Source organism: Nicotiana sylvestris, chromosome 2, assembly GCF_000393655.2.
Source record: "Nicotiana sylvestris chromosome 2, ASM39365v2, whole genome shotgun sequence".
Taxonomy (NCBI): Eukaryota; Viridiplantae; Streptophyta; class Magnoliopsida; order Solanales; family Solanaceae; genus Nicotiana; species Nicotiana sylvestris.
The window spans coordinates 201,233,868-201,259,279 of NC_091058.1; the positions used below are offsets into that span (position 1 = coordinate 201,233,868).

The 25,412-nt window shown below is 37.6% G+C and overlaps 2 protein-coding genes across 2 annotated transcripts; one reads left to right on the forward strand and one right to left on the reverse strand.

Annotated features, from left to right (window-relative positions):
• Window positions 1–6,818: 6,818 nt before the first annotated feature.
• LOC104214047 (exocyst complex component EXO70H1-like) lies at window positions 6,819–8,891 on the forward strand. Its single transcript, XM_009763640.2, has one exon. It carries the CDS (start codon window positions 6,903–6,905, stop codon window positions 8,784–8,786), a length of 1,884 nt encoding a protein of 627 aa, XP_009761942.1. The 5' UTR covers window positions 6,819–6,902; the 3' UTR covers window positions 8,787–8,891.
• Window positions 8,892–23,304: 14,413 nt separating this feature from the next.
• Window positions 23,305–24,527, reverse strand: LOC138886162 (uncharacterized). The gene is made up of 2 exons (XM_070167199.1): window positions 23,742–24,527; window positions 23,305–23,631 (listed from the first exon to the last, which is right to left on the reverse strand). The coding sequence occupies exons 1-2, from the start codon at window positions 24,525–24,527 to the stop codon at window positions 23,305–23,307; spliced, it is 1,113 nt and encodes a 370-aa protein (XP_070023300.1).
• Between the last annotated feature and the right edge of the window lie 885 nt (window positions 24,528–25,412).

The window sequence follows — 25,412 nt, forward strand, 5'->3', positions numbered from 1 at the left end:
AGCGCTAGGAACACAGGGTCGGATTCTTTTAAGGATTGATACACTTGTAAATTGATTCATCGACTTATAACCTACTCGGATGCATCGTTGAATATTAAAAACAAAACGTCTTGACTTATATCAGTTAATATGTTATAATTGATTCATCGACTTATAACCTAGTGATGAATGAATGTAATTCATTAACTCTGTTATAATACAAATAATGAATACAGTAGCATATAGTATAACATGCTATATAAGTAGTTAAAGTAGCACGAAGTGTGTGTGTTTTATATATACACACGCTAACATATACTATAACAAGTTATATATATATACATACATACATACATACATATATATATATATATATATATATATATACACACACACACACACACATAAAGTGCTAGAAACACATGGTCGGTTCTTTTAGGCACTGATACACTTGTAAATTGATTCATCGACTTATAACCTACTCAGATGCATCGTTGAATATTAAAAACAAAACGTCTCGACTTATATTAATTAATCTGTTATAATTGATTCATCGACTTATAACCTAGTGATGAATGAATGTAATTCAATAACTCTGTTATAATACAAATAATGAATACTATTATATCAATTAATAGAATAATATTATATTAGTTTATCAATTCATTAACTATTCGTACGTAATAATGTATAAGATTGATCATCAATTACAATATAGTTTGCGTGTGTATGAAATTACTCATATACTTAAATATAACTTAAAAAGGTCATTTACATACATGCTATTATAATCTATTAAAAGTAATTACCTAGTTAATATAATTTTTTTAAAGATTATGCTTATAGTTTATAATTATTTATAATAATTGTAGTTAAATAAAATAAATATTTATAGCTAATACGAATTTTTTTATAGCTTATAATATTTAAAATCCAAAAAAGAAAAAAAATTATTTTTTTTTAGAAATAGCGACCAACGTTGGTCGCTATTTTGGTCAAACGGTCAAAACTTAATTACCTACCAAAAATAGCGACCAACGTTGGTCGCTTTTTCTAATAACAGACTCAAAAACGGGTTTCCATTCCCCCACCCTGCGCCACCACTGCGACCGCTGGACTGCCGCCGCCCACGCCACCACTGCCGCCCCCTCTCTCTCTCTCTCTTTTTTCACCTAAAAAAATTTAGGTTTGAATTATAACCTTGAATCTTTGTTATTTGTAGTTTTTGTTTCAATTATTTCAATATTGTAGTTTATTATTTCAATTAGTGTTTCAATTCTTTGAACATTGTATTTTATTGAGGATTAGGGTTTAGGTCTTGTTTTAATTAGTTTTGTTAATTAATTTTATTAACTAATTAGTTTAATTAGTGTTGAATTTAGTTTAGTTAGATTTGAATTATACTTTGTATTGTCTTGATAGTTTAGTTAGAATCTAGGGTTTAGGATATTTTTACGTTTATTGTTTTGTACAGTTTGTACTAAGATATTAATGTATTTTTTTGGTTAAATTGAAGGTTCATCCCGAGTAATATTACTACGAGGATAATTACCAAAGCCACCAGAAAGCTTTATGATGGCCCTTATGCGACTTGGAGTGAATTCTCATTCTCGGCGAAGGAGCAAATTTTCAATCAACTTAAGGTATAAATGTTCTTTTAAGCAGTATAATTATTTATATTTATGATATTTCCACATAATATTTAACTTTTGAAATACAGAGCAAGTGTGTATGGGAACACCGCTATAGCGCGGAAGTGGCTGCAAATTTTCACCACAAAGCTCGCAAATGGTTGTCCCATAGTTTCTCCAAAGCTAGAAAGTTGAACCAGAACCCTGACTGGTTGCTTCAGAATTTATGGGAGGATTTGTAAAGGCAATGGCTTACCGCAAAGTTCTTAGAGAAGAGCGAAAAAAGGAAAGAAAGCTCGCGCATCTGAGAAGGGAGGCTCCTTGCACACTAGAGGTGTGATCAGCCTTGGGACAATAAAAAGAAGATTGGTACGTAATTGCTTAATTTATTTTAATTTTCAAAGTATATCTATTCTGTTTATTAACTAAAATTTATGAGTTTTCAGGAAAAGAAGTTGGGGCTTCCAATGAACCAAGATGAGCTATTCAAAGAGATTCATATTGTAAAGAAGAAGAAGAAGAAGAAAGAGACGGATCAAGAAAGGTGGGTCGATGGCCGAGCCTCGACTGTACATGTAAGTTTTCACTTTTTATTAAGTATTTTAATTTACTTTTATATAAATTTTGAAATACTAATTTAATGTAATTTTTCTTATAGGGTCGCTTCACAACTGATGTGGAGGAATTCATACGCAGTCAGCCACCTAATGAGTCGGGCGAGCCAATCCAACCTTCGGACAAGGATGCTGAAAGAATGTGGATGGAGGCTGCTGGCGGTCCAAAATGGGGGAAGGTATACGGGCTTCCTACTAAGAAATTACATCGCTATAAGTGTGGAATGCAAGGAATAGCGACTTCCTCGCAAGGCGAGCGACTTGATGGGGAGAGCTTTTCCGCTATGTGGGAGACTGTGAAAAAGCTCACATCCGAGCTAGAAGCGGCCAAGGAAAGAGAAAGGCTTAGAGATGCTCATCACATTGGCATGCAAGCTCAGTACCAAGGCATGCAAGAGCAGCTCAAATCTCTCCTAGCTTCTGGTGGTTTTCCGATTCCTCAGTCTCGTGAGTCATCGCCAGAGGCTCAACATGAACGTGAGTGTTCCTTCCGTCCTCCCCGTGATCGTTCTTCCCGTCCTCGACAAGTAGACCCTTCTGTATAGCGTCTTGTTGATGAAAGTTCATCAGACGGTGATGATACTGTTGTTGTACAAAACCTCCTTGACTTTTATATACTTTGAACTAGACAAATAGAACCGGTTTTGAACTTGGTGTAATAAGCGTTAACTTAGTTTTATTAGTTTAATTTGTTAGTTCTATTGAACTTTAATTTGTTGGTTTTAATGTGTTTATTGAATTGTGTTGTTGTTGTTGTTGTTGTTGTGGAGATTTTGGTATTGAAATTATAGTTTATGAATTGAATTATATTGTTATTTAGGAATTTTAGTATGCTGGCAGGTGGTGTAGCAGCCAAAACAGGCATTTTATGCCAAAATTATTACCCAGAAAAGCGACCAAAGTTGTTCGCTAACCTATTAAAAAACTGGCGATTAGCGACCAAGGTTGGTCGCTAATAAACCCAGATTTTATTTAAAAAAATCCTGGAGATTAGCGACCAAAGTTGGTTGCAATTTATAAAAAATATTAAAAAATTAAAAATAAGCGACTAAAGTTGGTCACTTATGAACCCAGATTGTTAAATATATATTTTTAAAAATAATATATATTTTAATTTACGGACCAACGTTGGTCGCTAATTTTTTATATATAATAATTTAAAAAATATCGTAATTTAAATGTACAGACCAATGTTGGTCGCTAAATTTATAATATTAAAATATTATACCGACAAAAGTTGGTCGGTATTTTGTTTACAGTGAACATTTGGTCATTTTACCTTAGCGACCCTAAGGTAAAGGGACCACCAATATAGCTACCAAGCCTGTTTGGACGTGTTTTGGTTGGTATATTGAGATAAGCGATCAAAATTGATTGCTATATGTGATCGCTTTTTACCGAATTTCTAGTAGTGTTTTATCAAAGACGAAAGAGAAAAACATTAGAAATATGTTTCTATTGACTTGACCCTACCAATTTACAATAAGATCAAAATTACCACCTACTTAGAACCAAAATCAAGTAAAGAAACACAAAATAAACAGTACATCTAAGACCTAGAATATAGCTAATAGTGATGGGTCTTACCAAGAAGGGTTATAGTGGAGTGGTAAGTACTCCTTTATTCTTAATTAGAGGTCTCGATTCGAGCCCCTGGGTATGGAGTCGCATTTGTTAGGGAGCGCTTTACCCCCAATATGGGACTTTCCGGCACGAATCCGGATTTAGTCAAGCCCCAATGTGAGTGTCGAACACCGGGTGGGAAACCAAAAAAAATAGTGATGGGTCTTGAATTCATGTTTTTACTTCACTTTAACATTGATGGGTTTTGAATTTATAAAGTTACTACATTGTAACTTCCGGTTTCGCATCTTATTATTTATCACTTTAAACTTAACAATTTTGTATAACTACACTTTCATAAGTTATTTTAAAGAGATTACTATCATTTTGAAGTTTTATTTTGATCTGAAAAGAGAAAAGAAGGGAACAAGTTCTTATTAAAAAATTAACGTTATTTTAGCAATTGAACTGAAGATACAAGTAGCTAATAGTCTAGTGCTATATCCTTAAATTTCAAATATTAAACTTGTATTTCTTTAGCCAAAGTAACAAAATAAATATTTCTTTTCGCGGGGTGGGGCTGGTGCGGGGGCGAGGGCAAGAAAAATGCTACGTGGGGCGGGTTTAAATTTTTGCTGTTTATGTCTCACCCTGCCCTGCCCTGCCCCGCCCCACTGCCAGTCATGAGTACCTATTATCTCCTACATTATTGGATAAATTTTGTTCATCAAAACTTGATCAAACTATAAAATAAAAAACTAATACATTCATCTCCGCTATAATTTAAACATGAAACATCATGCGTGTGGTCTCAACCCAACCACTAATTTTACCGTTTCTCAAAAGATAATTAGCTAAAAATGGCGGCGAACGAACTTTAGTTGCATGTTAAAGATGGAGTCCTTGATTCCGCGTGATAATTATTGATATACTAATATCATTATTTGACGTAGTTATCAACATCTACTTAGTAAAAATCAAATCAATGATAAGGTTCAATGATTAGGACAAGTTTTGCCTTTTTAGGCATTTTGGGTCAATTGTAGTTGTCGCTCTCAATTTGTTTAAATATACATATTTCACGAGTGAAAGAGATTTACAATTGGGTTGCCATCTATGCCATGCCACCATTAATCAAAATTATATTCTCGTCGTTGCGAGAAAATTACAGATGTTGAAATACGAAAGTTACTTCATTTTCAATTGAATCATTAATTCCTTCCCTTTTACTGAAGTAAATTTTACAAAATTTACAACTTACGCACGGCTATCATAAATCACGATTAATTTTAGCTCTCAAATTTTGACATCAATTCCGTTGTTTTAAAAGTAAAGAGTATAACATATCTTCAACTTACATGAAAATTCTTTAACAATGCTTGTAACAGTAGTGCTAATAATATGAAATTTGGAGCAATATAATGAATAAATACTCCGACATTTTGCTTTATTCTCTTTATTCCATCTTATACGATATTGTTTCCTCTTTTGTTATTTAAAAAAAGAGGTTGTTTACTAACTATCGCTTTTGCTTTGCATCTTTCTTCTGAATTTCATATTGTTCCTATTTTTCATATGATTTCTTTGCTGATACTAATATTGTCTCCTTTCTGTCTTTTTGTTTCTTGAGCCGAGGGTCTTTCGGAAACAGCCTCTCTACCCCTTCGGGGTAAGGGTAAGGTCTGCGTACACACTACCCTCCCCAGAATTAGTGAAATTTTGCTGGGTTGTTGTTGTTGTTTGTTTGTTTTTATTATTTAAAAAAGCATGACATATACGCCTTCCGTCACGATTTATGTGATGAAATTTGATTTGGCACAGAATTTAAAATTTTATTTTCAAACTTGTGATTTTTAAAAAATTTAAGGATAAAAACTTTGTGGGATCATATCATTTGTATGTCTACAAAAAACTTCACATTAAAGGTTATTTTTAAAGTTAAAGTATTTCAAATATATAAATAATTTGATAAAATATCATTCTTTGTGGAATTGACTAAGAGGGAAAGCATGGTAAAATAAATGGAAGGTAGGGGTGTCAATGACTCGGTTCGATCGGTTATTTTATAAAATTTATACCATACCAATTTTTCGGTTATTCTATTATATATAATCAAAGTTAAGACTTTTCGAAACCGTCTCAATCATGTCGGTTTCTCTTCGGTATTAGTACGGTTCGGTTAATTTTTGGTATTTTTCTAAATATCATGTAAAAGTCACTAGTAGAAGTTGAATGCAATAACATATTATACGTACTTTTATACAACTTAGCAAAACTCTCTAAACCTTTTTACTGTTTAATGGATGGATTAAAACAATATGAAAGATAGATAGAGTATAGATCCATCAACTATTCTACAGCAATGTTAAAGAAAATTAGCAAAGACAAAAAATATATAAATCACTCGAATGAAAATATATTAACTAAGTTGGGACTCAAGAATAAAATCTATAGAAGATTAGATATTCAAAAGATAAATCTAAATCATATGAAATGAAACGCATTCAATACATTGTAGTTTGTTACTCATAATCACTAGAATATTGTGTGTCTTGTTAGTGAATATGCTGGAAATATTTTAGTTTCAGGAGGAGTAATATAATAAGTTTGAGAATTAGGATTTTGAGTTTAATTACTTAGTAGCTTGTAACCGTTTTCATAATTTCAAAGCCCAAGGAGAAGTTTAATGCCTTATTATTTTTAAACTTAATGTATAAATATATTTCTGTATATAAATTTATTCGGTACGGTTCATTACTTTTTCGATTTATTTTCATAAAATTAAAAATCTACCCTAATTATCGGTACGGTTATAGGTTAGGTTGATTTTTAAATATTCATTTATACGTAGGACTACTTTTGTTTTTGTATATAAATATGAAAGAAATCAGAAGTCACTGTTTGACGAAGTTATGGACCGCGTTCTGTTCATCTACTCTCGGAGTCTCAGTCAACTCTCTGTCGCAGTACTCCTATAAATATGGGTCTCGCCCCTTCAATCTTCCATTAAACTCTCGAAGAAAGCAAGAAACTTGTTGGATAAAAACAACAAACCCCTCTTATTTTCACCTATAATATTCTTTCTTCCTAAGTTTTTTGTACAACAAGTAAAACAATGAGGACCCCCTTTTTCTCATCATCAAAACCTTCAACCCCTTCACATAATTCATCATCTCCTCACACCTTTTGCGAAACTCTATTGGATGAAACAATAGAAAACGCTGAATTAATTATCGAAAAATGGGACCTTGATTCCTCCTCTGTCTCAACCACCTCTTATAACAGAGTCGCTAATCTCTTCCGTGATAATCCGTTAGAAGCCAAGCAACTTCTTAACGCCGTTAACGACTTACAACATGCAATGCAGTTTGTTATCAAAGACAGTGCCAGCTCTAAACTTCTAGTTCGAGCTCATAATCTCATGCAAATTGCCATAAGAAGACTTCAGAAAGAATTCTACACTATCTTATCAGGGAGTCGTTACTTTCTTGATTCCGAAACGGTGTCGTCAAGATCCTCAAGATCATCCACTGCCACCTTATCAAGTCTTTCAGATGAAGATGAAGTTTCTGAAGATAATAATAATAATAGTGAAATTGAAAAGGTCTCAGAGGTTGTAATGGCGGATTTGAAATCCATTGCTGATTGTATGATTGGAGCTGGTTATGGAAGAGAGTGCGTGAAAATTTACAAACTTAATCGAAAATCAGTCATAGATGAGACTTTGTATTACTTGGGAATTGAAAAAGCGATCTCTTCACAAATTCAGAAAATGGATTGGGAATTATTGGAGATAAAAATCAAGAATTGGTTGAGTGCTGTTAAGATTGCAGTTACTACTCTGTTTCACGGTGAGAGGATTCTCTGTGACTATGTCTTCTCAGCCTCAGACAACATAAGGGAATCCTGTTTCTCGGAGATTGCTAAAGATGGGGCTTTGACTCTGTTCTTGTTCCCAGAAATGGTGGCGAAATACAAGAAGTTATCACTTGAGAAAATGTTTAGAGTGCTGGACGTCTACGACGCCATTTGTGAGCTTTGGGTTAAAATCGAATTGATTTTCTGCTTTGATTCAATGGAGGTAGTCAAGTCTCAGGCGATGATATCACTGGTCAAGCTCGGCGATGCCGCTAGAGCCATGTTGTCGGAGTTTGAATCGGCAGTTCAGAAAGACACGTCGAAGGCAGTGCCAGGTGGCGGGGTTCACCCTTTAACTCGATACGTCATGAACTACCTTGTTTATCTCGGCGATTATAGTGACGCAATATCTGAAATAATAGTCGATTTGCCGATTTCATTACAGACATCATTGCCGGAATCATACTACTTGAGCATGACAACAGAAGACGGGGACCCTCCGCCTTCTGTTGTTGCCCTACGGCTTGCATGGCTCGTACTCGTCCTTTTATGTAAACTCGATGGTAAAGCACAACTTTACAAGGACGCGGCACTATCCTATTTGTTCCTATCGAACAACCTAAACTACATCATTTCGAAGGTTCAGCAATCGAATCTAAAGCTCCTACTTGGATCCGATTGGATTTTAAAACACGAAATGAAGGTGAAAGAGTACATGTCAAAGTATGAGAGGATGGGTTGGAACAAAGTGTTGATGTCATTACCTGAAAATTTGACGATTGAGATTTCATCGATGGAAGTGAAGGAAAGGTTTAGCGAATTTAATTCGAGTTTCGAGGAGGTATATCGAAAACAAAGTTCATGGGTCATACTCGACCAGAAACTCAGAGACCAAGTCAAAGTATCACTAGCTAACAAGCTTGTTCCGAGATATCGGACTTTTTACGAGAAGCACCGAAGAGAATTGGTGAGGAATGTCATTGGAATGGAGTCAACTGTTAGATTTGCCCCTGATGATTTGCAAAATTACTTATCGGATTTATTTCATGGTGCTAATGTTTCGGTTTCTAGTATGGGATGGAGTGGGACATCTTCGCCGTCCGTATCAACGTCAATGTCATCCTCAAATCGAAGCCGATAAATAAGTGCATATATGAATTTTATGAGGTAAGAGAGAAGTTTGTGTATACAAAACAAATGTTTTTGATTTGTAATGTATTAGTGCATCGAAATGTTACGTTGCAAATCGGGAATTGCACAGACAAATTTTAAACTAAATTCATTTGTTGAATGAAAAGGCATGAAAACTTGGTTCATGTTGCGGAATATCGTGGGTTAACTAGCACACAATCACACACAAAGCAAATAGAGAAGAAAAATCAACACAAGATTTAACGAGGTTCGACTAAGCCTAATCCTTGGAACAAAAGCAGAGAGAGTTTTCCACTATGAATGAGAAGAAAAACACAGTACAATCTCTAGGATCCCCAACTACAACCCCTATATATAGATCCCAAAAGGTCCAAAACATATAAGAGAAAGCTTTCCCAATTTGACAAGGACTATAGGTTTTCCTTTCCCAAATCTATTAGGACAATGGGTTTTCCTAAACCTATAGGGATTATGGGTATCCTAAAAATACAAGAAAATAATTCAAGCCACAAAATAACAAATCTTCCCCTTGGCTTGAATTCTCTTCATCAGCAGGAACGTCTATCGACCTTGCCCTCAACTCTCGCAAGTACTCTATCCATTGCCGCACACATCAATCAAGTCTAGGCAACGCCTAAACTTGTTAAGAGACTCAATCTCTTTAGCCATAACACTAATCCGTCGATATGTTTTTATACTCTGAATAACTTCTGAGTAGCTATAACACTCAAATGCATCAACGGTCTCTGCAATTGCCAAAGCAAATCCCACTGGATTCGTATATCCAAGAAGATTCCCATCAACTACATTTGCAAACCTTTGAGGTCGGTTGATCACTCTCTTCTCCCTGCCTGTTGCAATGCTATATGGTTGTTGTTGTTGTGCAGATGCATCAACATTATCATTTTGATCAATATTTTGCACTTCCTCCACTTCCTCTACTTTAGAACTACTGGGCTGAGCTAGTTGAGATTCAATTTCAAGCTCTATGCGGTCACTAACACCACGATCTGTTTCTGCTATTGCCTTCTCACTCTGACTGTCCAGTGAGGCAGATTCACTGAATGTTACATCCCTACTGATAATTAGCCCTGGAGTCTTTTGATTTGTGCACCACAACCTATAACCTTTCATTCCAGTTGTATATCCTAGAAATATGCATTTCTTTGCCCTCGGCTCAAGTTTTCCATCCCTCCTATGTTGTCATCCTCATCGCCGATAAATATGTACATTTGAATTTTATGAGTCAAGAGAGAAGAGTTTGTGTTGATAAAACAAATAATTTGTTGATTTGTAATTAATCTAACTTCATTTGTTTAGTGAAAAGGAATGAGGACTTGGTCCAAATCATTGTTTCTATTATAGATTTGAGTGTTTTGGATTGTTCTATTATTATGGTAGTTAGTACCAATAGTTGCGAATGGATGAGTAGTTGACGAATTCCAATAGAAATTAAGGTCACCAATTCCAAACATACAATAACAACTTGAACAACTCCTATAATAAAACAGAACGTGTTCTTTTCAACGGGCCAAAAATAAAGGTCGTCTAAACTATAAGGACGTCATTATATTATTCATAAATATAAACGTCACTATGTTAAGGATTGTATTCACGTGTATTTGTATTGATAGAAACAATACAACGTCTATATCTTTTACTGTATAAACCACTAAATATCATAAATTTTCATCCTTTCACTTGTTAATCCATAGCTCTTCAACCTTCCTGAAAATACGGGAAACGAGACTTTCAACGTATAGTGTGATGAACCACCATGTCATCATGCCACATAGGTGTCATTTGACATATATTAATGTCATATGGAAGTTTACATAGGCGAAAGGCTAATATTTGTAAGAAAATTCTAGAGAAGTATGGATATTTCCTTAGAAAAACCCTAGATCCCTATGGATTTGCTAAGAAAGTCCTTGGAATCTTCTAGGTTTGTAAAGAGTTCTAGAAAAAGACTTATCTTGTAAATATTAAGGACTTGTATAACAATTAATATTTACATACTAGCCCCTAGGAGACTAGATATAAAGGAGGTTGTTCATATGTAATTCACCAAGCAAACAATTCAATTTCTCTCTAATACAAAGTTTCCTTTAATAAATTCTCTTGTATTCTTTCTAGACAAGAGGGGTTGCTCTGATGGTAACCAACCTCCACTTCCAACCAAGAGGTTGTGAGTTCGAGTCTCCCCAAGAGTAAAGTGGGAAGTTCTTAGAGGGAAAGATGTCGGGGGTCTATTTAGAAACAGCCTCTCTACCCCAGGGTAGGGGTAAGGTCTGCGTACACACTACCCTCCCCAGACCCCACTAAGTGAGATTATATTGGGTTGTTATTGTTGTTGTTGTTGTTGTTGTTGTTGTTGTGTTCTTTCTAGCATTCTCTTAGCGATCTTGAGTGTAGTAAGGTTGACTTGGCATAGCAAGAACGTGATCAAGTTGTGCAAAATCATGAGCGAGTTGTCAAGTGTCGCAAGTATACTTAGTTAATGACTAAGGACGTGACAACATGGTATCATACCAACGGTTGCAACTAAGGGAACGGCGAACGAGGGAGAAACTAACACTGCCAACTCCCAAGCCAACGTCATCCGGGATGTGCTGGCAAGAAGGGCCGTAACAAAAAGACGAATGCCACCAACAAGAGCCAGTATATGCCACCCGAGGTTGTGTCAAACGAAGGGTTTACATCCCAAAAACCATGTGTCACTGAGGCGAAGGAGGATGAAGTGGAGGTCCAGCCTGGATATGTCTCCCTCAATAAAGAGTAGGAAATGATGATGAACGCGAGGATGGATGCCATGGAAATCTTTGGCCAAAGTTTGGGAAAGGTTGAAGGCACCCTTAGCGTTCTTGAGAGGCACACTCTTGAAGAGATTGAGAGTATCTGAAATGACTTGGAGGAACGTACAAAGACCGAGATAGAACTAAGGCAATATATCACCGCCTTAGTGTGTAGACTCATGGAGGCTTTAAGTACTATCGATGCTACAAAGGTAAAGATAGAGACACTCGAGAATCATGTCGATGCTGGCGTGACTGAGGTAGCCATCAATGTTGTGATGACAAGGGAGGCCAAAATCGAGGCTTCCAAACCACCAATGTTTAAAGGTGTTCATGATGCACATGAAGTGAAAAACATCCTTTGGCACTTGGAGAACTACTTCATGCACGGCAAAGTGAGGGACGATGAGCCAAGATCAACATTGCGGTGTTGTACCTCTCAAAGACGGCCATGCTATAGTGGAGAAGGAAGATGGACAACGTGGATAAAGGTCTATGTACTATTAGCACGTGGGATCAGTTCAAAGTCGAGTTCAAGTGACAGTTCTTTCCAAACAATGTCTTGTGTGAGGCAAGTCGCAAGCTTAGGGAGTTGAAGCAAACATGGAGCATACGTGTCTATGTCAAGGAGTTCACTACCCTTATGCTTCAAATCCCCAACCTGACCAATGATGACTTGTTGTTCCATTTCATGGACGGGTTGAAAAATTGGGCTAAGCAGGAATTGCAACACCGGCAAGTCACAGATATAGACCAAGACATAGTGGAGGTCGAATCATTGATGGATTTCAGGAATGACAAGCACAACAAAGGCAAAGGAAAAGAGTCAAAGTTTAACAATGTCAAAGGTCGGGGAGACCATGGAAAAGGCAAGAAGATACAATAATAATACTACAAGACTCAAGATTCCAAAAAGTTGAGTGGACGTAAGGGCTACACCAAGGAGAAGGCATAGACCGAGAAGAAGGGATGCTACATATGTGGAGGGTTGCACGACTTCAGGAATTGTCCCGACTTAAAGAGCCGCAGTGCCATGGTCCATAATGGAAGGAGTAGCCACAAGGAGAGAATTTGGGAACCGCACAGTTGGGTTTTGTTCCATGTCCAATCCACACTCAATAGTGAGTGGAAACGGTCATTGGAAGAATAGTACCAAACAAGAGTCGGGGTCGATTTCCACAGAGAGCTACAATAAGTGTTAGGGGTATACACTTGACGAAAGCAAAAGGAACAACTAAATTGCACTTCCAAACAATTGGTTTTGATTTCTAATTCTACTTTTACTCTAGCAATTATAATCTAAGAAAAGAAACTAGAAGTGAATGATTGTTATTGATGCTTTTTCAAATAGTTAAAAAGCCTATGGATGTGACCTTAACCTAGGTGTTCGCCTAATGGGTCATATACGTTAACACTTGTTTTGTTGATTAGGGTGTATTATAGCTCTCAACTCTACATTACTCACTCAATACCTCTCAGTCATAGAGTGATTTTGCCCAATTTGACTTTCTCAAGACCAAATGGGTGTCAAACTAAATAGTTGATATGAGCTCAAGTCAGGTTCTCACTATCTCTAGTTTGAACCCTTTTAATTAGGCTAATCAAACCCTTAAATAGTCCAATTCATTGCTGGCCAAGTTATCAAAGACCAAGTCTCTTTCTCAAGTAAAGACTAAGTCAAAAAGGCATGAATCAATGCTTGCAACCATTAATTCTAAAATTAAAGCATAAACTAGGATAAATAATCAACATCCAATCATAAACAAGCATTAAATTAAGCACTCATAAGGTTTATACACTAGGGTTGGGTCACAACCTTAGTAAGAATCTAGCTACTCATAGTGAGAAATGAAGAAAACAAAGAAGAAATGCTAATTAAACTCATAATCTAAGATTAAAATGATAAAATATAATATTTGAACACTAAAATAGTCACAAACTTCCTAAAATGGCAAAATGTAACGGCTACAACAGCTCAAACTTTGAAAGTTGACCTAAAAATATGAAACTCGTCTATTTATAGTGGCCCGAAATTCACTGATAAAGATGCCCCTCGGGAGGTTCTGCGACTGCACCAATTCCATGTGCGGTCCGCAGATTTCTTCAGCACGTAGGTCTTAAATTCTGCATCCGTACAATTTTGGATTGCGGCTGTAAATCATCTTCTGCGGCCGTATAATTCTTATGCGGTCCGCACTTCAGCAAGGCTTCAGGTCTTGGTCATTTGTACACTCTTTGAACTTTGAATCATTTGTCAGTGCAAACCTCATTCTGCGGCTTCATAATTCATGTGTAGTCCGCACATTGGCTAAATTCTTGTTGGGCTCTTTCACTTGATCTGTGTGCAGATGGTCCACACTTTCTTCTGTGATCGCAGAAGAATGTTCTGTGCCCCTTCTTGCCTTGTGAGTCGAAACACTCCTTTTTAAGTCGGATTTTATCATAGGAGCTCAAACTTCCGATATTCCTGCAATTTCCACACTTTCATTAGTTTCGTGAACATAAATCAATACTTTCGGACTAAAACAAAAGCGAAGAGGTGCTAATAAGTAGTCAAAATCCATACTTATCAGGTATGATTGGATTATGCAGTGATATCACAAAGCAAGCTATCCAACCTACCGAGAATGGCAATCAGTACGTGAATCTCAACATCAACAATGAGCATGCTCGTGTAATGGTGGATACTGGAGCAACTCATAATTTCGTGATTGAGGTTGCTGCAAAGAGACTAGAATTGAATCTTTCCCAAACCAACTGTCGCGTCAAGACCATGAATGTGGAGGTACAAAATGCTCGTGGGGTAGCTTGTGGAGTTGGAGTCAAATTGGGAACTTGGAAAGGTATGACAAACTTTACCATAACCATTATGGATATCTTTCACATCATATTGGGGAAAGAGTTCTTTAGACATAGTCATACTTTGATCGACCCCTACTCAAATTTCTCTTGGTTATGGAGCGAGAAGGATATTGCATGGTACTTACAGTGACTATGCCACATGGATAGAGCCAAGCACAACTGTCAGCAATGCAGGTTGTCAACGGAATCAAGAAGGGGGAGTTGACGTTTGTGTCAACCATTGCAAGTCAGGAGGAAAACAGGGGTTTTTAAGAGACATTGTCGCCTTACATAGAGAAGTTACTTGAGGAAAACAAAGATGTCATGCTCTAGGATTTGCCTAAGAAATTTATGCCTAGGCGAGAGGTGGATCATAAGATTGAGTTAGAGAAAGGGGCTAAGCCACCCGCATTTTTCCCATATCGTATGGCACCGCTCGAGCTAGAGGAGCTCAGGAAACAATTGAAATAGCTACTAGATTCTGGTCACATTCGCCCATCAAAGGCACCTTTCGGCACGCTAGTATTGTTCCAGAACAAGAAGGATGGATCACTGCACTTTTGCATAGACTACTGAGCACTTAATAAGGTCATAGTGAAGAATAAGTACCCCATCCCGCTCATTGTTGAATTATTCGATAGACTTGGGCAAGCCAAGTGCTTTACCAAGGTGGATCTTTGCAAAGGCTACTACCAAGTTCACATTATGGAAGGGGATGAGCTAAAGATAGCATGTGTGACGAGATATGGAGCCTTTGAGTGGTTGGTGATGCCCTTCGGCTTAATTAATGCACCGGCCACATTTTGCACCCTTATGAACAAGATTTTCCATCCCAACCTTGATCAGTTCATGGTAGTATACCTAGACGACATAGTCATTCATAGAAACACCTTGGAGGAGAACACAGAGCACTTAAGCAAGGTTTTCCAAGTCTTGCGAGAGAACGGGTTGTACATCAAGAGGGAGAAATGCGAGTTTCAACAATTAAAAGTGCATTTCTTAGGCCATGTCATTAGCAATGGCGAGTTGCGCATGGACGAGGCTAAGTTAATATACTCTCCAAGAGTGGGAGGAACCTATAAAGCTAACTGAGTTGAGATCCTTCCTTGTCCTTGTTAACTACTATCGTCGGTTCATTAGTGGCTACTCAGCCAAGACCGTACCATTGACTGAGTTGCTAAAGAAGAACAAGCCATGCGTTAGGACGGAACATTGTCAAAATGAGTTTGAAGGCCTTACGGTAGCTATAACAGAGGAGCCTGTCTTGGTGTTACCTTACTTTACCAAGACATTTGAGGTACACACAGATGTCTCAGACTTTGCCATTGGGGGTGTCTTGATGTAGGATAAGTATCCCATAGCGTTTGAGAGTCACAAGTTAAATGAGACGGAGCGGCATTACATGGTGCAAGAGAAGGAAATGACTGTCATTGTGCATTGCCTTCATACATGCTAACATTATTTGCTTGAGTCGAGGTTCATGGTAAAGATCGACAATGTGACTACTAGCTACATTTAGACGTAGAAGAAGCTCACACCAAAATAGGCTAGGTGGTAGGATCTTGGTCGAGTTTGATTATGTGTTAGAGTATAATCTGGGCAAAGATAATGTTGTAGTCGATGCGTTGAGTCAGAAAGCAGAGCTTTCTGCTATCACTTCAACAATTTGGAACATTCGTGAGGCTATAGAAGAAGGCATGTACGAAGATCTGTCAACAACTTATTGAGTTAGCCAACTAGGGCAAGACGAGACCTTTTTGGGTAGAAGACGGCATATTACTAACTAAGGGTCGATGAGTTTACGTGCCTAAGTTTGGAGACATTAGGCGGCGGATCCTAAGGGATAGTCAAGACACAATGTGGGCTGGTCATCCAGGCCAACGTTGCACTAAGCCCTTGGTTGAGTCAGACTACTAATGGTCACGCATGCGAGATGACATAGAGTGTTATGTGCAAACCTGTCTTGTGTGTCAGCAGGACAAGGTGGAGCAACAACAGCTAGGAGCACTTTTGTAACCGCTACAAGTTGTAGAGCGTTAATGGGAGAGCGTGACTACGAACTTTATCATTTTCCTAACAAAGTCCGATAGTTATGGTACTATTATGGTGGTTGTCGATAGTTCTTCTAAATATTCCACATTCATGCCTGCCTCACTAGGTTGCACAGCCAAGGAATCCGCCAAGCTATTCTTTAAGAACATAGTGAAGTATTGGGGCTTACCAAGGAATATCATCAGTGATCGAGAACCCCATTTCATTTGAAATTTTTTGAGTGAACTGTTCGACATACTTGGCATGGAACTGCACTTTTCCACTAGTTTCCATGCATAGACGGATGGACAGATGGAACAATTCAATGCCTTATTGGAATGCTACTTGAGGCATTATATACGCACATATAAGAAAGTTGGGCAAGGCTCTTAGACATTGCCCAATTTTCTTATAACTTGCAGTAGAGTGAGTCCATGGGAGGACACCATTTGAGCTAGCCACATGCCAATAACCACAAACTCCACATTCATTATCAACTGCGTTCGAGGGAAATGGGGGCTTATCATATGCCTAAGGGATGGGAGGAGCATCTTGACACTGCTAAGTCCTACTTGGTCAAAGAAGCTATGTAGATGAAGAAATTTACGGACAGTAAGTGGTGTCCTATGAACTATAGAATTGGGACAAGGTCATGGTGAAGTTTAACCAGAGACATTTCAAGTGACTACAGGGCATGCATCAGAATATAATTCGCAAGTATGAGGGGCCAAATAAGATCGTCGCCAAGGTAGGCAAGATCTCATACAAGCTTGACATGCCATCATATCTTAAGATCTATCTTGTCTTCCATGCCATGCTTAAGACATATCATGAAGACAAGGATGATGCAAGTAGGGGCCAATCAAGTCGAGCGCCTATTAGTATCACTGCCTCGTATGATCAAGAGATTGAGGCTATCATCGATTACTAAGCCATGCAAAAAATAAGGGAACAAAGTTACCATAATGTTCCTCCTACATTGGAAAGGGAAATCATATGAAGAGGCCACGTGGGAACATTATGAAGTCTTATGGCAATTCAAAGATAAAATCCAAAAGTTTATGCAGCAACATTGCGTTGCTGATAGAAACTAAGCATCCACCAAACTGTATAAAGAACCGGGTTGTCTATCAGTTCCCACTATAAGCAATAGACTGTCAGTCTAGGGAATCAGATTCTCTATTTATTCCCATAGTAAATCGGCAGTATATAAAGAACACAAAGGAATTTTACGTGAAAAACTCCCAGTTCAACGGGATTAAAAATCACGACCTACCCTTGTAGGATTTTAACTTCACTACTGAGCAATCTTTAGATTACAACCTATTGTAACCTAGGAATTAACCTCTTAATCCCTCACTAACTTGTAACTACACTATTACAAGCCACTTTATAATAACTCTATTACAAAGATTTAATCATTCACTAACTTGTAAATACAAGCCATTTTGTAATAACTCTATTACAAAGACTTCAACTTAACTAACTTGTGATACTCTTACTACAAGCCACTTTGTCACTCACTAGTTACAAAGACTTTAACTTATGACTAACTCTAGTCACAACACAAACTCAGAAAGATTATGGTTATACAAAGGGTTTCCTGCACAATGCTTCTAACTAAGCTAAGTAGGAGTTACAAATGAAGAACAAATAACAAAGACTCAACAAACCTAAGGACTTAAGATATCTTCAATCTTGGATCTGGTCCTTGAGGTTGCAGCAACTTTGTTCTTGAGAGAGGTGTTTCTAGCACTTGAAAGAATATCACTAAAAATGCTCAAGTAAATATCTTGTGCCTTGCACCAGGTTGTTATACTACAAAAGACATCACCATGGTGATGTCAATTCACAATGGTGATGTCAATTCTTGGTTAGTACAGGCATCTTCCCAATGGGAAGTGACTGCTGCACTGTCGCGTGTAGAGTTGCAGCCAGTCACTTTCTGCAGTTGTTTTCCAGCTGTATAGTTAACTTGTACTTCTGTCAAGGGAACACCAAGGGATCAGGTCCCTAATTTGGTTCTTGTGAATCTAAAGGCACACTGCCCAGATTATCTTGAGTCGATTAACTTGAATGATTGTACCAGGCATGCTTCAGGTCCTTTATCTGGTTCTCTCATGAAGTAAGTTGTTTTACCTTCCTTGATTGTATTTATACATGTGCGACCTCACTTGCAATGACGTAAGCAAGGTAGGTATTAAGCCTTCCACAGAAATTTGACTATTGCACTGTTCCTGTACAGTAGCGTGTGCAGGCAGCAACTTTCGAACTGAAGAATTGACTTCATACGATCTCATCAGGAACTGATAGGGACCTACTCCCTCAGTTGTTCCTTCCACTCTAAAGAGTTGAGTTATATCCCACGCTGGATCCCAACCTGGAACTTTTTGATCTCAAGGTCTTGTAAATATGTAACAGGTTCCTTATCTGGTTCTGGATGGTAAGTTTGTTAGATCATCAAATCATAAAGTAAAGTACTTATGCCCAAGGTACTTGTAACCTATTAATTTCCCCTGATAACAAACTTATAATTGATATTCCCCCTGAGAATCGGATCTCCACATTGTTCCCCCCTACGAATCAGCCATATCCCTCCTAAGAACCAAACCTAAGGAACTGATCACAGCTGGTTCCTCAAGACTGTTTGGAAAATCATCAAAACTCAAAATACCATAACTTATCAATTTCCCCCTTTTTGATGATGACAAACCCAGAATTAATATAACACTTGAGAACCAGATTTCTCACATGTTTCCATGCAAATCAGACCTATAATCAACATATTATTAGCAATGTTCCCCATACGAAGCAGAGCTATCTTTCATGTACAACACAACATATCAATTCGATTCTGTTCCTCCCCCATGTTGACTTATAACCTCCCCCTTTTGGCATCATCGAAAATAATAATATAAAAAGCACGGCCAAAAAGAAGTTCAGCAACATTAACTCATGCCACTTGGGCAATACAGCTTAAACAATAACAAGAACAACATATGAATATCATTGTACAAAATAGAGTGATTGGCCATAGTAGAGTAATTATAATAAAAGTACAGTAGATTCAACAATACATAATATGACTATTTAAACAAGTAAAGCACCAATGTCTTCAAAAATATAGGAATCAAGAGAAATAAGAATTCAAGGGAATTTGGAAGGAGTGAAAGACATGGATCACTGGGAAGGAGGAAAAGTAATGGTCTAAGGCCTTGATGGGCTTGTCCATTTGTTTATTCACTCTCCTTTGATCAATAATCATCTGCTCGCTCAATTCCTCCCCCTGTTTCCTCAAACTTTCAGTCTCACCCTTCAACTCAGCATTCTATTCTGCCAAGGGTCCACGAGGACCAGGTTCTCAACATATCTGAGTAGGCTGAACCATCAATCAGATCACCAAGAATCTCCCCAAGCTTCTTCTCATCAAGAACAAACTTAGTCTCACGCATATATAGCATCAGAGTAGCACATAAAACATAGAAGTTTTTACTTCTTCTTCATAAACGTTGGGACTTGGAGGAACAAAGAGGTGATTCTATTTTTGGAACTCAACAATGTCAAGAAGTTCCTCCATTTTCAGCAATATCAAAGTCAACACTCTACCTAACAGCACTTTTTGAGACTTCAGAGTCTTCTACCTCTCCAAACTTGATAACTCAACCTTTTGCATTTGTAAGGAACCAGGTTCCTCATTTACACTACCCTTTCTATCCCTGAGAATTCATGTCTCCCTCATTTTCTTCTCAATCTATTTACTCTTATCATCTGCTGCATCTTTCTCAGTCAATTTTCTTTTCCCCAATTTTTTTAACTCTCTTTCACAATCACATCAGCAAGTCACACCACTTCATCATCAATCAGTCTGCTTTTCATTAATCCCTTTTTACTGGATTGGAAGTTCGTTTAAACACAGAACTCAAAAATAAAAAGTTCATCATTAAAATTGACTTCTTGAGAAGGACTTGAGGGATCAGGTCCCTTATTCAGTTCTCACATTTACCAATTTCTCCATCCTTCAAGACTTCCACAAATCCAGCAATAATTTCAGCCTCACGCTCTAGAATATTAGATCTACCTTGTTCCCTTTCAGTTAAACTTCCATCAAATCTACCAAAGACTTCTTGGGGTTTCGATTCAAATGGAGTTAGGATTTTGGAAAGTGACAGAGTTAGGTTCACTTCTGGAACATCTGGAGAGAAGGATTCTTTTGAGACAAGGTTGATTTTAGTTTTGAATAAAAAAATCGGTTTTGGTTGGGGTGTAAGATAGAGAAGTGGTTTTTTGGGGCAACGGGTAGTTCAGAAGGGGTTTAACATTTTGGACTTCAAAAATTAGGATAAAGGTGGGAGTAAATTTATGAAATGACACTTCAGTAGCTTAAAAAGGCATATAATTATTGAAGAGACCACTCACCTGAGTTGCAGGAACCAGGTTCCTTAACAGTTTTTTGAAAATCTGAGCAAAGACTTCTAGAAGTGCAATGTCACTCTTTCTTGTTTTTGTCCTAAAACTGCCATATGTGTTTACCTGTAACAGTATAGATTTGAGTTAGATGTCGCCGAATAACACCTTTTAGCATTGTACCTTTCCTTCTTAACATAGCCAATCATGGAGGGATCAGGTCCTTAGTTGAGTTTGATCAACCCCAACTCCAGATGATTTCTTTCAAAATGTTCCCTGCTTAGCGCCTAGGTAAATATGTCTGCTACCTAGTCCTCTGTCTTTCAGTACTTCATACAAATCAGAACCTTTTATACATTATCCCTCAAAAAGTGATGTCGCACATCAATGCGCTTTGTCCTCTAGTGTTGTACCATGTTCATCTGTAAATACACCAAAGTCTTCAAGATGTTGCTTGATTTGTAGTAGTTGAGCACAACAAGAAGCAGCAACCACGTATTTAGCTTCAGCAGTAGAAAAAGCCACACAGTTAGTTTCTTTATACCACATGAGATCAAGTATGACCCCAGAAAATGTGTCATTCCAGAAGTGCTTTTTCTATCCACTAGATATTCAACATAATCAGCATCAACATATCCAACTAAATCAAAAGAATCTCCTGAACAATAGACGAGGACCAGGTCCTACATTCCCTTAGGATACCTCAAACTTCAGATTTTGAAGGACCAGGTTCTTCCATATGTGAATCGTCATTGACATCAACAAAATTATGACTTCTACTATTTTGTTCTGCATCAAAAGTACCTAATGTTGCATCAACAACCCTATGTTCAGCTTAAGTCGAGGTGATAAAGGGACCAAGTTCCTCTATACCTTTTGGAGATTCTATTGCATCTCCTTCATCCTTCTGCTTGACTTGACTCATCAAATCAGTTTTTCCATTTGCAATATATATATAGCTTCACCAGGAGCATTTGTGAATTCTCCATCTTCATCTTCTTTGTTATGTGACAATTTTGCCACCATTGTTGAGAATAAAATATTTTGTATCCAAAGGCTCTCAGGTAAGTCAACTTGGCTTTTTTCCCATTGAGCAGTTCATAAAGAGACTTCTCGAGAAGGGACCTGATCATGCACTTGTTAATCAAGTAGCAAGCAGTGTTGACTACTTCAGCCCATGAACCAGGTCCTCCATAACTAACTTGTTCAACAAGTAGAAACTCACATGCCCAGTCAGATTCACCATAACTCAGCATCATCATCAATGACACTTAGGCATGTTAGATCACCACCATGTAGGGACTTAAAATCAGCAACGTAAACATTCTTGTATCTTTTGGCCACAAGCACCACCTTACCAGTCACAAGATTTGTGACTGTGCATATCTTGGATAAGAATTCCACTTTATTTCCCTTGTCATATATCTGAGAAACACTCAAGAGACTGTACTTCAGGCCATTGACATAGTACACATTCTCAATCGAGTGAGTGAATGACATCCCAATCCTTCTTACTCATAGAGTGTACCCTTTTTAGCTATTTCTAAAGGTACACTCTCTCCTTGTAGGGCTTTAAGTGAAAGGAAATCACTTGTACTTCCAGTCATATGCTTTGAGCAGCCGCTATTCATGTACTATTGTAGGCTGCTCCCTTTCACTATTCCCTACACAAGAAAATTAGGAGTTAGACTTAGGAACCCAAACGAGTTTGGGTCCCTTGTAATGAGGAAAGGGGTGAATGAGGGCTCTTTTGGTCCAAGCAGGTATTATACGTTTGTTATGTGAAGGACCAGGTTCCGTAGCAGGAGTTACTTTTTCAACAAAAACTTTATTTTTCTGTTGAGACTGAATTATAGCCTTACAATTTTCTTTAGGGTGCCGAGTGCTTCCACAGTGAGTGCAACGCCAATTGTCAGGTACAATAACGTACTTGCTATAAGGGTTGTAAGGAGTCTTCTCCCTTTGGAACCCGATTCCCTACCTGTTTCCCCCATTGTTTGTATACAAGGCAGTGATAGCATTAGAGAACCAGGTCCACTTAAGTGATTTTTCAAGATCACGTTTCACTCTTCCTAGTTCTTTCTGAAGTTGTTTTTTTTTCTCAAGCTCAGCACACAGACTAGACTTCACTGAATTTAACTCACTTTCAAGCTTAATGTGTGCCTCACTTGCAACTTCCTTTCCCTTTTGAGAATTCTCAGGCTTACTTTTCATTTTAAGTTCCCCAATTATTTCCTTTAAGTTTACAACCACCACTAATAGGTCATCTCTCTCATGCTCAATGATAGCATTACTCTCAATTAAAACCTCTTTTTCTTTCTTCAGACTCTCAATGGTTTCCTCTAAGTCTGCAATGGAAACTACCATATAATCCCTCTCTTGTTCAATGCCTCCAATTTCTTCTATTAGAGAACTTTTCTCATTAATGAGGCTATGCTAGGCATCAATCAACACATTTGCTAAGGACATCAATTTTTTCTTAGAGTAAGTTTTCAAATTTCTTTGAACATCAAGAAAACGTAACTTATCATCCTCCTTGTCCTCATCATCATCGGATTTGGCCATGAGTGCAATGATTGACTCATATTCTGAAGATCCATTGTCAGCAACCATCATATTTTCACCTTCAGATTCACTAGAGGAATTTCCCCAATCAATCAGGGATTGCTTCACCATGTTATTAGCAACATCTCTTCTTTTGAACTTTCTGTCAAGGACCCGGTTCCTTATAGTGGCCTTTTTAGTGCTGGTTTTGTAATGATCCTACTTATGAAGAGGACAGTCTTTAATGAAGTGTACAAACTTTTCACACTTATGGCAGCAATCATTTTCTTCGAAATTCTTGCTGGAACTTCTTTTCTTTAGAATCCCACCATTTTTTTAATCATCTTTTGGAATCTTCGAGTGAGATACTCCATGTCGGATTCATCACTACTTGAGTCCTTGTTGGCAGCTTTGAGAACCATGTTCTTCTCCTTCTTGGGCTCTCTTCTTTCAAGATCCTTCTTTCTCTTCATCTCATAAGTTTTGAGATTTCCAATGAGTTCATCAATGGTCAGCTTCTGCAAATCCTTGGCTTCAGTGATAGCATTCACTTTACTTTCCCAAGAACCTGGTAAAACACTGAGCATTTTTCGGAGTAGCTTGTTTCTTGGGATGACTTCACCAAGGGAGTGAAGCTCATTGATAATGGAGGTGAAACATGTGTGCATATCTTGAATAGACTCATCCTCCTTCATCTTAAAAATCTCATACTCAGTAGTAAGAATATCAATTTTGGACTGCTTAAGCTGAGTAGTTCCCTCATGGGCAGTTTGAAGAGCTTCCCAAATCTCCTTAGCAGACTGACAAGTTGAGATGAGGTTGTACTCATCTGGTCCGATGCCACAAACAAGAATCTTCTTTGCCCTAAAATTCTTCTCAATAGCCTTTCTACCAGCATCGTTGTACTCTTTTCTTGTTTTTGGGACTGTAATTGTTCCCTCACCAACAGTTTTCATGGGAACAAAAGGTCCATCACATATTACATCCCACAACTCTGAGTCCTCAGCCATAATGAAGTCATGCATTCTTGTTATCCACCAACCATAGTATTGGCCATTGAATCTTGGTGGTCTGTACGTTGATTGTCCTTCCTCGAAATTTGGTAGAGCAGTCATGTAGATCCTTTCTAGGTGTTAACCTTTTAGAAAGAACCTACTCTGATACAAATTGATAGAAACTAAGCGTCCACCAAACTGTATAGAGAACTGGGTTATCTATCAGTTCCCACTATAAGCAACAGACTATCAATATAGGGAATCAGGTTCTCTATTTGTTCCCATAGTAAATCGGCGGTAAATAAAGAACACAAAGGAATTTCACGTAGAAAACTCCCAGCTTAACGGGATTAAAAACTAAAACCTACCCTTGTAGGATTTCAACTTCACTACTGAGCAATCTTTAGATTACAACTTATTATAACCTAGGAATTTACCTCTTAATCCCTCACTAACTTGTAACTACACTATTACAAGATACTTTATAATAACTCTATTACAAAGACTTAATCACTTACTAAATTATAACAACACTATTACAAGTCACTTTGTAATAACTCTATTATAAAGACTTCAACTCAACTAACTTGTGATACTCTTACCACAAGCCACTTTGTCACTCACTAGTTACAAAGACTTTAACTTATGACTAACTCTAGTCCCAACACAAACACAGAAAGTTTATGGTTTTACAAAGGGTTTTCTACACAATGCTTCTAACTAAGCTAAGTAGGAGTTACAAATGAAGAACAAATAATAAAGACTCAACAAACCTAAGGACTTAAGATATCTTCAATCTTAGATCTGGTCCTTGAGGTTGCAGCAGTTTTGTTCTTGAGAGAGGTGTTTCTAGCACTTGAAAGAATATCACTAAAAATGCTCAAGTAAATATCTTGTGCCTTGCACCAGGTTGTTATACTACAAAAGACATCACCATGGTGATGTCAATTCACAATGGTAATGTTAATTCTTGGTTAGTACATGCCTCTTCCCAATGGGAATGAC